General features: G+C 40.1%; 1 protein-coding gene across 1 annotated transcript; it reads left to right on the top strand.

The window, feature by feature from the left end:
* The first annotated feature begins 9192 nt into the window (after positions 1-9192).
* On the top strand, positions 9193-10122 carry LOC126071083 (olfactory receptor 7E24-like). Its single transcript, XM_049875375.1, has one exon. The coding sequence runs from the start codon at positions 9193-9195 to the stop codon at positions 10120-10122; it is 930 nt and encodes a 309-aa protein (XP_049731332.1).
* The last annotated feature ends 4522 nt before the right edge of the window (positions 10123-14644 follow it).

The following is a 14644-nucleotide window of genomic DNA, read 5'->3' as shown; positions in this document are numbered from 1 at the left end:
ACTCTTCTCAATATTCTTGATTATATTTCTTCTCATATCTTCTCCCTCTGCATCATGTTGTTGTGAGCAGCTCTTGAGTTGCCTCCCTGACACATGGGGACCCCATGCACAACAGAAGAAAGTGCTGCCCAGTCTTGTTCCATCCCCATTATTGATTGTGGATCAGAACCATATGTGATCCATGGAGTTTTCATTGGTGATTTTTTAAGTAGATTTCCAGGCCTTTCTTCCTAGTTCTTCTTAGTCTGTAATCTCTGCTGAAACCTGTTCAACATTTTAGCAGCACATAAGTCTCTACTGACAGGTGGTGGCTGTGCACAAGTTATATTGCTTTGGAGTGAAACCTGGTCTTCCACATGGAAGGGGAGAATTCTACCAAAGTAGCACCACTGCCTCTTCCCTGCACACTATATAGTTGGTCATGTCTGCTTGTTGATAAGCAATTGTCTCCCTTACCCAGATTCACTCTTCTATATATTACTTTGTGACGCTCAGCTAGGAGAAGAGAGAATCTTTAAACCACTGTTCTGATTTCCTATCCAGCTTTATTGTTGGGTCTTCTAATAATGATCAGCAAAGGTCACCACATCCTAATAAGCCTGACATTTTCCTCATATACCTATTTGCTTAGACCTTGGTGTGGTAGCTTCTTTCTGCAGTTATCTGTGTATTGCCACATTGTCAATTTTTGCCTTTCAGTCCTTGTATAACTATTTTACCAGTTTCCTATATGAAATGTTCTTCATGGTGTTTTCACTTTTCTTTATTGAATCCTGGCTGATAAACTATTTTGAGAATAAAACTATTTGTGAAGTGTCTAAAATTGGAACATCATCAAGCATGCTCTAAAAAAAAGGTGGTTGTAAATGGTATGTCTTCGTTGTGTTTGCACAAATGAAGATTAAGGTGGTGGTATCATAAATCCAATTGCTGTGGCTCTATTGGTGCTCTAGGATCGTTACCTCATCAAGTCATTATGAAAAAAATAAATATTCTGTTATTTTTCATTACTCTAGGATGGCAAAGGGTCATGTCTCCGGTAAAGGGGAGTTCTTGACGTTCACTTGTAATAGCTTGATTAAGACTTTACTGTGCTACTATGTGGAAACACTGGGGTCATAGTGTTTAAGTGCTATGGCTGCTAACCAAACGGCTGGCAGTTCAAATCCCCCAGGCACTCCTTGGAAACTCTATAAGGCAGTTTTACTTTGTTCTATAGGGTCACTGTGAGTCAGAGTCAACTCAATGGCAGTGGCTTTTGTGTGTTACCACGTTTCATTGCCTTTGGGTTCCATCTTTGTTCTACTATATGGATATGCATTTCTCTTTAGAGCTTTGACATAATTTCCAAGGAAGTAATTTGGGGCTTTCTGAAAATCTGCCCAATAAATAGCTTAATTTACTCTGTTTTTTAAGTCTGAGTTAAATCCCTTACAAATTTTCCTGTTGAGAAAGCTTGATAAAGGAGAGTGGACTGTACTTGACACAGGATGAGGCCATACCAGCTTGTGGGAAAATGTAGCTCTCATTAAAAATCATGAAAGTAGTATTCTGATCTTCCACTTATGGTTAACTGCAATGAGACTTTGTGAGTCCAATCTACCCCAGAACCAGGTTGCACATCCAGTTCTGTAAACCTAGGGATAGCCACACACACACACAAAAGATATATCCAAGGTAATGTCTCCTTTTGATGTCTCATAGTAGGCTTTCCTCAAAAGTACCATTTTCTTTTTCCTCTTTAAACTTCAAAGCCTAAAATGAGTGATACTAGTTGATTAATGTTATGAATGGGGAAAAGACTGGAAAGAAATATGTCAGAGGTTCCTAACGGCTATCAGAAGGTGGTGTGCTTATCTTTGATATGGAAGTGGAATCACAGATAATAGCAAGTGTGTGGGATTTGATGACATACCTCCATCCAAATCTTGGCTTATAAACTGGACACTTTTGACAACTCAGCACACCTCATTGAGTCTCAGAGACCTCATCATTAAATTGAGATTAATAGCGTTAATCTCCCAAGGCCATTGTAATGACTAAATATAATGCTGTCAAGGTTGGGTCAAACGAGTAGCCCTTAATATCACTTTCAAGAAGTTCATTTTAAGTGTGCATTCCAAGAATTCAAAAAGACCTTGATACTACAAACTGTGATTTTAGGCATAATATAAAGCATCTTTTCTGCTTAACTTCTTCCACTCTGCAGTTGTGATAACAAAAGCACTCATCTGAGACAGTGATTAAGAAGATGTAATGAAAAATGCTGATTATAACAGTGTTTAGTAAAGATAATAGACCAATAAGTGAACACTAACATAGTCACCATATGGATAGGCCAATTGAATTCTTAAACTGATGTGTTTTGTAGGGAATATATTTGATTTCAACATTAGTTCCTGTAACTCATTTCCTTTGTGGACTGGGACTTATTGTTATGGTCTCATGGTATCCAGCTCTTAGTTTTTTTTTTTTTTTTTAATAATTTTTATTGTGCTTTAAGTGAAAGTTTACAAATCAAGTCAGTCTCTCACACAAAAACTCATATACACCTTGCTACACACTCCCAGTTACTCTCTCTCTACTGAGACAGCCTACTTTCTCCCTCCACTCTCTCTTTTCCTGTCCTTTTCACCAGCTTCTAATCCCCTCCACCATCTCATCTCCCCTCCAGGCAGGAGATGCCAACATAGTCTCAAGTGTCCACCTGATCCAAGAAGCTCACACCTCACCAACATCCCTCTCCAACCCATTGTCCAGTCCAATCCATGTCTGAAGAGTTGGCTTCGGGAATGGTTCCTGTCCTGGGCCAAGAGAAGGTCTGGGGACCATGACCACTGGGGTCCTTGCAGTCTCAGTCAGACCATTAAGTCTGGCCTTATGAGAATTTGGGGTCTGCATCCCACTGCTCTCCTGCTCCCAAAGGGGTTCTCTGTTGTGTTCCCTGTCAGGGCAGTCATCAGTTGTAGCCAGGCATCATCTAGTTTTAAAGGATACTTAGCTTACAACCTTGTAAGAATTAAACAGATAATGCATATGCATGGTTAGTAAATACAGTTATCATTCCATTGTCATCTACTCAATGACTAATGTCATTCAAATAAATTATTTGAACTCTAAATGTGGTTTACCTTGGATACCTGACAGGCCATTATAATTTATCCTTACCCAATGAGACCTAGAATAGTTCAAGGGCAGAAACTGGATATCATTTATCTGTTGCTGTTAGGTGCCATTGAGTCAGTTCTGACTTATAGCCACCCTATGTACCACAGAATGAAACAGGTCCTGTGCCACCCTTACAATCATTGTTATGCTTGAGCCCATTGTTGCAGTCACTGTGTCAGTCCCTTTTGTTGAGGGTCTTCCTCTTTTCCACTGACCCTGTACTTTACCAAGTACGATACCCTTCTCCAGGGACTGATCCTTCCTGACAACATGTCCAAAGTATGTAAGACGCAGTCTCACCATCCTTGCTCTTAAGGAGCATTCTGGATGTACTTCTTCCAAGACTGATTTGTTTCTTCTTTTGACAGTCCATGGTATATTCAACATTCTTCACCAACACCACAGTTCAAAGGCATCAATTCTTCTTTGATCTTTCTTATTCATTGTCCATCTTTCATATGCATATGATGCAACTGAAAATACAATGGCTTGGGTCAGGCGTACCTTATTGCACAGTGAGGTGAGAGATTAGTCCCGTCTCTACTTTGTATTACATTGAATAAAATATTCACTATCTTATAAGAAAATTTAAAGATATTTTGAATCAATACATCCAGTATTTTCCTTCCTTTCTGGAGCACTGTGCTTTTCATGGAGATCTTTAAGAACTCCTGAAGGAAGAAATATGTAGTTTGTTTTTATTATTATGAATATTTGATGGACTCTATTATTCCTTTTAATTGTATGTGCAAAAATAAGAATCATTGAATAAAAGGGTAGGTTTTGATACATTCTATAAGTAAAACAGGGATTAAAAGTTGAGGGTAGACTTTCCTCAACTGTACACCTAAACAGGCTGCAGGAAGATGATAGTCTTTCTGTTTGATTCAAGGATAGTCACCATGTGAGAGGAAATTGGGAAAAGGAAATCTCACTTTTTACCACAAGAACACAACTCTCTTTGGTTTTCATACATCTGTCCTCTACACTCATCTTTGGAAGTGATTCTAGAATATGATACACTCTTTGTTGTTGTTAGTTGCCAACAAGTCGACTCCAACTCATAGCAACCTTTTATGTAACAGAACAAATCTTTGCCTGGTTCTGCACCGTCCTTGCAATTTTTGGTATGTTTAGTATGTTTAGAACCCAATGTTGCAGTTACCATGTCAATCCATCTCGTGGAGGTTTTCTCCCATTTTCTCTAATGCCCTGCCCTCTACACACTACCCACTATGAAATGAGTTCAGTTTAGTATTAAAATTCTGCTACCGTCCTACCATTCTACAAGGTTTCAACACTCAGCCTCTCCTTCTCCAATACACCTCTACATACTTATCATTTGGTATTCAAAGGAAAAAAAAAAAAACTGTACTAGGTATCTATACACAGGTAAATAGCATCCTTTTCTATATATCCAAATGATTATATATATTCAGGTTTTCCTCATATAAGTTGACATACAGATCTCCATTTCCTCAGCAAAGAGATCTCTGAACCAGGAAGGTCACAAGGGTAGGACATAAAGGTGCAACAGGCCATTATTCTCATAAACCTCACTTTAATTACTAGGAAAAAAACAAAACAAAACAAAAAACACTAGATAAGACAAAAGCACATTTTATTAAAGACTTCAAGAATTCTAAACACAAAGAATCTAAAGAAAATTTTATTCTGGAGTGAAATGAGCCCTTTTTTGTTGTTGTTCTTGTTAGTTGCCACCTAGTCAGCTCCAATCATAGTGGACTTATGTATAACAGATCCTAACATTGCCTGGTCCTGCACCATCTTCATCATCATTGGTATGTTTGTGTTTCTTGTATCAATCTTCCTAAAAAAAAAAAAGAAAAACCCAATTCTTTTCTGTTGAATCAATTCCGACTAGAGTAGAACTTCCCCATAGGGTTTCCTAGGAGAAGCTGATAGATTTGAACTGCCAACTTTTGGTTATCAGTCACCAAGATCTTAACCATTACAGGACCAGGTCTGCTAGCCTGTCTTAATCAGGAAACTCTGCTGAAACCTGTGCATCATGGGTGACCCTGCTGGTATTTCAAATACTGGTGGAATAGCTCCTAGCATCATAGCAACATGCAAGCCACCACAGTAGGACACACTGACAAATAGGTGGTAGGAGACCTTTCCAGTTGAGTAGAAATCAGAAGCCACTGGCAATATTTGTTGAGTTGGGACACAAAATAGGTACAATTTAGCATGATGCCTGTGGAAGGGTTCTGCTTGTCCAATGGAAACCAGGGAGCCTTCTTCTACTGCATGGCCAGGAACAGCATGGTATAGTCTGCAGAAATATCCAGTGTAGAGGTAGATGTGACCATCTTCCAGTTCTTCCCTAGGTGAGTTTTGTTAAGGACATGGGTTGTGATGGGCTAAGAAGATGGGGTGTGACTGTGCTAGGCTTAGAACCTAACATCTTAATAGAGGGCAAGTCCTATGTGGTGGGCAGTACCTAAAATTCTCACAGTGGCCCATGCCTCCTAGTGTTTAATCCATAGAATAATCTCCTCCCCACAGTGTGGTCCAGACCTAGTGATACACTTAAAAAAATAGAACATGGCAAAAGTAATGGGATGTGACTTCCAAGATTACAGTGCAAAAGGACTCTAGTTTTCACCTTCCTAGAATTCTGTTGATCTCTTGCTGACATACTTGGATGAAAGCCAATTGCCATGTTGAGAACTGCCCAATGAAGAGGCCCACGTGGCAAGGAACTTAGGAAGTCCTCTGGTCAATAGCTACTAAAGGAATTGAATCCTGCTATATCCATGTGAATTAACTTGGAAGTGATCCTCTCCTAGTCAAGCCTTGAGACGACCAAAGTCCCCTGGGGAACACCTTGATTGCAACCTCATAGAACCCTGCAGATTTCAGACAAAGTATGAAGTTAATCAAACAACTATATAAACACTTTTTTTCTGATATAACAACATATATCAACTAAAGAGAGTAGAACTAGTACTGTCATTCAAATTCGTGAAAAATAAAAAAATAATAAATCTTCAATGCCTAAAATCCCAAACCCCAAGAAAAGGCTATGGGAAGGAAAGTAGAATATTCTCCTTAGAGACACTAATCTTAAGAGATATGGAAATAGTATCAGATTCTTGGTATAGAAATTATAATTCTCCCTAAATCACCGGATCAATACATTGCATTTGCTGATATAAAAGTGACTCATTGATTCTTTCAACTAGGAAAAAAAAACTGTCTGAATTTCATAATACAATCCCTGCAGGTTAAAAATCAGAGGTGAGAATATGTGTGTTTTTCTTCCTGAGATTAGGAATGCCCAGACCATTCCAGGACATTCATTTTTCTCCTACCTCATCCATTAATTTAACAAGCCTCAGAGATTGGGATAACAGATCAATTAGTCTAATTTTGAGCTCTGTGAGTTGCACTCTCAAAGCTATACAACTGCAAATTATTAGCCTGTGTCTCCAGCTCTTCAGAGTGTCTGTCCCAGCCCAGAAGCCTACATATGTGTGTCTCTTCTTCCCATTGTCATCATTCACCTCAGAAAGCCCATGCCTCAGTCTGTCTTCCTGTCACTCCTAAGGAAGGAGCCTCAGCCCTCATCTCTCACCAGCAGGAGAAGGGCAGTGGATCCACACTCCAACCATGGCCCATCAAAGACAACATGCTACCCAGTGAGTGCTGAGGGAGACAGAAACGCCAGAGGGACAGTCAAGAGCATTGTTTCCCCGTTGTCAGAACACCTTTGGGATAGCAAGAAGGGAAACCAAAACAGACAGGTTCAGCCAAGAGGTTTATGAATTTTATGTCCTTTGTACTGCTGGGGATCTGAGGACTCACCTTCAGAGTTCTGCTCTCCTCTTCAACTATTTCTAGCTTCCATGGGCATTGCTCCCACCAGAGCAGGGAATGAATCCCTCTAAATTGCCATGGTTAAGAGCTTGGCTGCTAACCAAAAGTTTAGCAGTTTCAAGCCACCAGCCTCTCCCTGGAAACCCTATGAAGCAGTTCTACTCTGTCCTATAGGGTCACTATGAGTCGGAATCGACTTGACGACAACAGGTTTGGTTTGGCAGGTACATTTAAATTATCATGAATTTGAGGATGATGACAATGATAATAATGACGATGACAGTAACTATAATATCACCAAACGATATTGTGGGTTTCCTGGTGCCAGAATCTGAGTTACGTGTTTTGTAGCTTTTTAAATTTCATCTGCACAATTTACCCTTAAGATATAAGTGCACAGATTATTATTATTGTATTTTAATGGAAACCCTGGTGGCATAGTGGTTAAGTGCTACGGCTGCTAACCAAAAGGTCAGCAGTTCAAATCTACCAGGCGCTCCTTGGAAACTCTATGGGGCAGTTCTACTCTGTCCTTTAGGGGAGCTACGAGTTGGAATCAATTCGACAGCAATGACAACAGGTACAGGTACGGTAGGAGAGAAACAGAGCACGGTAATTCTATCTATTTTAATCAAGTTTTGATGTAGAATGGAGTGAACCCAGGTTTGATTCTGGGCAGTGAGACTCCATTCACTGCGCAGGGCACCTAGCCAATATTCTAACCTGTTAACACAACCTGCTATTTCTCCACGTAGGTCACCCCAGGTGGAGTGCTTGCAGGGAAACAGAGTCTCATTCATTTCTGCTTCCCTAGAGCTTACAACCCCGCCCAATGGGGTAGATTGACACAGTGGCTGCAACACTGAGCTCAAACATACTAGTAATTGTGAGGATGGTGCAGGATGGGGCAGTGCTTTGTTCTGTTGTGTATAAGGTCATGATGAGTTGGAACCAACTCAATGGCATCTAACAGCAACAACGCAGCCTATACCACACTTGGCAGAGGGTAGGCAACCAAAACAAGAAATCTTTGTTAAATACTGATCATTCTTTTTTAGTTCACAGGAGCGAAGTATAGTCAATATCTTGTCCACATACTGGGTGCTTTTCTGACTCTGCTTTCCTCCCTTCCAGGGGTGCCCAGTAGGACTAGAGAGATGAATGAGACTCAGCACTCTAGAGAGTCAGGATGGACTCTCACCAACCCAGAATTTGGCTCAAATTTTTAGGCTGGTGAAGTCACACACACACACACACACACACACACACACACACACACTCCAAGAGTGGATGAAAAGCCTTATTACTCAAAAAGAACACTGTCTAGGAAGACCTTGGCAGGCTCCCAAGATGTCCAAATGTGACTTGAAAGAGCAAGGAAAGTGCCTGTTTCCAGGGATGTTTTTGTGGTTAAGAGTTGGATCTTGCCTGAGGGTTCTAGCACATCAGCAGGGACTTGCCCAGTTTGAAACTATTGAGAGAGTCTAAAGAGAGAGCGCCTGGGCTGTCTTAATACCTTACGCAGATGTGGGCAGAAGGCAGAGAGGGTGAGGTTTACGAGCTGTCAGCAGTGGAACAACCAAGCAAATAGAGGCAGACTGTTTATCGCATAGCTTTTATAGGGGGTTTATAAATAGTCCAATCAAATGATTTTTTTTTTTTTTTTTTTGGTAAGGGAAAAGTTTAATACACTTTCCATGTCAATAAAAAAAGTTAAATAGTGTAAGTTTTGAAAGCTTAAAGGCCAAATGAATTTACTACATGGAATTTTGATAAAATATAATACATTTTAGAGTGTTTAAAGTTCTTTAATTAGACTGATTTTATCCTTAAAGGGAAAAAAGGTATTTCTTATTCCATATATTTCCTTCATTAAGAGGGGATGATATTTTACTGCCTGTATGGATTTGTTGTCTCTAGATGGTCTGCTCCTCTAACATTCTTCAGCTGAGTGTCTCTAAAGTGAGTGAGGATAGAAAAGGATGAATAGCACAGAAACCAACGAGAAAGAGTTCTAGGAAGAATGGGTTTGCCACAACTGAGAAATGTTGCTGAATGTAGTGTATGGTCCTTAAGTGTCAATCCTTTACTTATGAATTACCTAAATTAAAAAATAGAAACACAGAACTGGATGCCCGTTCACCAATGCTTTCTTTTTCCAAAAGCTGTCTCTGCAACATGGAACCACAGAATCTTACAGATGTCTCTGAATTCCTCCTGCTGGGTCTCTCAGAGGATCCGGGACAGCAGCCGCTCCTCTTTGGAATGTTCCTGTCCATGTACCTGGTCACAATGGCTGGGAACCTGCTTATTATCCTGACCGTGATCTCTGACCACCATCTCCACACCCCCATGTACTTCTTCCTCTCCATCCTGTCCTTAGCTGACATTGGTTTTACCTCCACCACTGTTCCAAAGGTGCTTGTGAATACTCACACACACCAAAGACACATCTCTTATGCCTGCTGCCTGATTCAATTGTCTTTTTTATATCTTTTTGCGTGTCTGGACAGTTTACTCCTGATGGTGATGGCCTATGACCGGTTTGTGGCCATCTGTCATCCCCTGCACTACCCAGTCATCATGAACCCACGTCTATGTGGTGTGCTGGTCCTGGTGTCAATTTTCATCAGCTTTTTTGACTCCCAGCTACACTGCATGATGGTGTCACGACTTACCTTCTGCACAGATGTGGAAATCCCTAGTTTCTTCTGTGACCCTCCTCAACTTTTCAATCTTGCCTGTTCTGACGCTTCCACCAATACCATATTAATATATTTAGTTGGTGCCATATTTGGTGGTGTTCCAATCTCAGGGATTCTTTTCTCTTATACTCGAATTGTTCCTTTCATTCTGAGAGTCCCGTCATCGCGTGGAAAGTCTAAAGCTTTTTTCACTTGTGGCTCTCACCTGTCGGTTGTTTGTTTGTTTTATGGAACGGCTGCTGGAGTATACCTGAGCTCAGCTGTCTCACCTTCTCTCAGGATGGGTGCAGTGGCCTCAGTGATGTTCACTGTTGTCACCCCCATGCTGAACCCCTTCATCTACAGCCTGAGAAACACAGACATCAAGAGAGCCCTGCAGAGACTCCTCAGCAGAATGTCTTAATTTGACGACCTGTGGCTTTTTTTGTGGTGAGTGTGTTAGATTTGGCAGTAGAACCAAACATGTGGTGCTGCAGTACTTGCTCCTTTGGTCTCATAATCTGTGTAGCCCCTTGGATTTCTTTCCTATTGATGTTTCATGTCATAACATCATATTGCTTGTTTGGCACATTTTTGGGAATTGGACAATGTTCTGAAATCTGCCATACATCCTAGAGTCTGCCCTACTGAGTCATATGACATCCATAAAGCCTTCTGTATTTTTCATCTATGACACAGGCATCCTGGTGAAATTCACAGTCTCTTTAAAAAAAATGCAGTCCTGCACCCTTTCCACAGTTCATGCCTGTGTCCGTACAACTTTTATATCTATCTTGTTTATTTATATATTTTGGGCACGATCACGCTTCTTGTTGTTGTTAAGTGCTGTTGAGTCTGTTCCAACACATAGTAATCCTGTTTACAACAGAATTAAACAATTCTCAGTACTGCATCATCTTCAGAATTGTTGCTATGCTTGAGCTCATTGCTGCGGCCACTATATCAATCCATCTCACTGAGAGTCTTCCACCTTTTCCTTGACCTTCTACTCTACCAAGAACGATGTCCTTCTCCAGGGACTGGTTCCTTCTGATAACAAGTCCAAAGTACGTGAGACAAAGTTTTGCCATCCTCGCTTCCAAGGAGCACTCTGGCTGCTTTTCTTCCAACACAGACTTGCTGGTTCTTCTGCCAGCTCGTGGTCTGTTCAGTATTCTTCACCAACACCATAATTCAAAGGCATCAATTCTTTGCTTTTCCTTATTCAGTGTTCAGCTTTTGCATGCATATGAGGTGATTGAAAATATCATGGCTTGGGTCAGGTGTACCTTAGTCCTCAATGTGGTATCTTTTGTTTTTAACACTTAAAGAGGTTTTTGTAGCAGATTTGTCCAATGCAATACATCATTTTGTTCCCTGACTGCTGGTTCCATGGGCATTGGTTGTGGACGCAAGTAAAATGAAATTCTTGCAATAGCAAACTTTTCTCCATTCATCGCGACTTTGCTTATTGAGCCAGTTGTGAGAATTTGTTTTCTTTATGTTGAGGTGTAATCCTTGCTGAAGGCTGTAGTCCTTGATCATCAATAAGTGCTTCAAGTCCTCTTCACTTTCATCAGGCAAGATTGTGTCATCTGCATATTGCAGGTATTCTATAAGGTTTTCAGTGGCCAAATTTTTCAGAAGTAGACTACCAGGTACTTCTTTCTAGTCTGTCTTAATCTGGAAGTTCTGCTGAAAGCTGTCCACCAAGGGTGATGATCCTGCTGCTATTTTAAATACTGGTGCAAAGCTTAGAGCATCACAGCAAGCACAAGCCACCAGAGTACGGCAGACCGACAGATGTGTGGTCTTTGTTACTATGCCCTCAATCTTGACTTCAAATTGGAACCATTTGGTGAACATTAAAAATACTCATGTCTAATCCCTTAAATAATGAACTATATGAAACCACGTGGTCAATATTTACCCTAAAACAATGATGCGAAGCTAAGGAGGGGCAGGGGAGCTAGGTCAATGGAAACAGAACAAAAAGAATGGAAATAATGAGAATGTTGACACATTGTGAGAAATGTAACTAATGTCATGGAAAAGTTGTATAAAAATTTTAAATAGGAACCAAATTTGCTACGTAAACTTTCATCTAAAACGCAATAACATTAAAAAAATATATATTCATGCCTGAGTATCAACATCAGAATCTGATTTATTTAGAGTTGGGTTTGGGGTAAGTCGGACGGTTTTTCAATGCACCCTGGCAGGTACTAGTGGGCAGCCAAGGCTGAAGACTTTTGATCTCAGTGAAAACATTTTTAAAAATGACTAACGCACTTTGAGTCCTTTATGAGAAGATTCTGAAGATCTTAAAGTCATCAGAACTCACAAGGGAGAAAATATGAGAGAACTTACACTTGCAACAGGCTATATGGTTTTTCTTAATATTTCTAGTAACATTTCTTCATATATCTTCTCCCTGTATACCATGTTGTTATTGTTACCTGTTGTTGAGTCATTTCTGACTCACAGCAAACCTGTACCATAAAGTAGATCGTACGTGCTGGTTATTTAGCTCTAGTGTCTCTGCTCCAAACTCCCCTTTCTATATTATATGATGCCAGTGTAGAAATCCTCACATCACCGCTCTGATTTTCCCTCTGGCTTTCTTGTCAGGTTCTTCCAATAGTTGTCTGTAAAAGTCACCCCCCCTCATAAGCCCAACCTTTTCACTGTTCTACTTGTCATTTGGTGTGGTTGCTACTTCCTGAAGGTAATAGCTCTCTTACCACTTTTTTTCTTTTGTGCCTTTCAGTCTTTTAATAGCTATTTAAGTAATTACCTATATTAAATCATCTTCATTGAAATAACTAGTGTGATTTCTTTCTTCTTGGTTGAATCCCAACTGATACATTGTAAAACGGAGAATAAAGATATATTGTCACGTGTCTGCAACTGAAAGCTTACAAATGTGCTCAGGAAAAAGCTTGCTGGTAAATCATATGCCTCGGTCAAGGGTATACAATTGAAATTAAAAGTAGAGATACCATATTTCCATTTGTTATGCGACTCTAATTGTCATTATGAATAAATTAACATTTATCTGTTTTTCATTACTCTGAGATAGCAAAGGGTGATGTCCTCAGCAAAGGGGGGCTCTTTCACCTCTCTAGCTGTAGCCTCCTTGGAATTCCACTGTGTAACCATGCTTCACTGTGTTCTGTCATGATGATTCTGTCTTTGTGTTCCTTCTGTGTTTCCTTTAGAGATGCCACATATAGCTCCTGATGCAGCAATGTGGGCTCTGAAAATCTGTGCAGTGGAAAACTAGTTTAAATTACTCTGCCTCTTACCACTAAGCTGAATCTCTAGTCAACTTCACTGCTGAGGACCTTTGATACTCAAAGTGTGCTTTAATCTGGATGTGTAAAAGAAGACATTACAATTTCATCTTTGCACAGTGAGACCTTGAGCAGTTTTAGGGCAAGGACTGAATATCATTGGTGTCTACACTCAAAAGCCAGCTTAATTTGGGCATAGATTTGGTATATGTACACTTTGTTTAATATTGAATAAGTTATTCACTGACTCACAAGAAAAAGGGAAGACATTTTGATATCAATACATCCAGCATTGGGTGGCCTACTAGCCCTTCTATGTATATTTCTATTAACATTTGAGATAATCCATGTAGGCCTTGTTTGTTTTTATTATTATGAACATTTAATCACATCAACTTTTTTCAAACTAATAGCATATGTAAGGTTAAAAACCATAGACTAATGGATGGATTTTTATAAGTTCTACAAATAACATCACCACCACCAATATCTGCCATTGAGTTGGTTCTAAATCATGGTGACCCATGTGTCTCAGAGTAGAACTGTGTGCTATAGGATTTTCAATAGCTGACTTTTTTTGGAATTATATCACCAGGCCTTTTTTCCAAGACACCTCTGTGTGACATTGAACTCCCAACCTTTAAGTTAGGAACCAAGCATGTCAACTGCTTGTACCACCCAAGGATTCCATACTGATCATAAGGTAAAATGGGGGGGTGATAATACTAACGATGAGGATGATGATGTTACTACATTATCAGGAGCCTTTACTTAGGGCTTCATTGTGCCAGGCTCTGAGCTAAAAGTTCCATGCAACTTATTTTCTTGCATCTGCGCAACCAGCTTCCAAAAAGAGCAACACACATCATTGTCATTTTACAAGTGAGGACAGGAGCACAGCGTTTTTATGTAACTTGTACCGGGTCTTGGATTAGAAACGGGTGAAGCCAAGATTGAATATCTACAGCCTGACTCCAGACACAAGGTACCTGCCCATATTCTACTGTCTCCATCTACCCTGCCATTTCTCTTCCCTGGTCATTGCAAGCTGTTCATTGTGCTCTTCCAGAGGGTATCCCTTGCTGCATCAACTATAGGAAGAATATCTGAGATCCCAGGAGGGAATCACAGAATGAGTTGGCAGATGGTAATTCTGGGCACATCTCTCTCTTGCCCCTGCTTCTGAATTTTGTCTTAGCTATCTTCTTCCATTCTTTAAATGTAGCGCCTCTTAATCTCTAAGGGAGACATATGTCAGTGTCTTGGATTCCATTTCTAGTTAGGAAACTGGAATCACTTAAAAGGTGTACCTTAGGTATACCTTTGATTAAAATCTCTAGACCTCTCATTAAAACTTCCTGGAATGTAGGGCAACAGAGTGAAGAAGCATAGTGCATAAGCCTCAGAGACTGACAACTTATTTTTCAATTCTGACTGCTGTGCTTGTGAAATGTGTGCCACGGAGCAAGTTCTTAGTATCCTTGACCTCTACATTGTCATCTGAGTTGATGTCTAGTAGGTACAACTTCAGTGAATAATTATTAAATAGATAATGAATACTATCTTTGTGATTTGCTATTTGATGGATGCAGGTAGTAATAGTAAAATAAAATTTAGATTTATGGCTTTAAGCTTATGGCCTTGAGAACT

Source organism: Elephas maximus, chromosome 3, assembly GCF_024166365.1.
Source record: "Elephas maximus indicus isolate mEleMax1 chromosome 3, mEleMax1 primary haplotype, whole genome shotgun sequence".
NCBI lineage: Eukaryota > Metazoa > Chordata > Mammalia > Proboscidea > Elephantidae > Elephas > Elephas maximus.
This window is presented reverse-complemented; position numbering and strand designations above follow the sequence as displayed.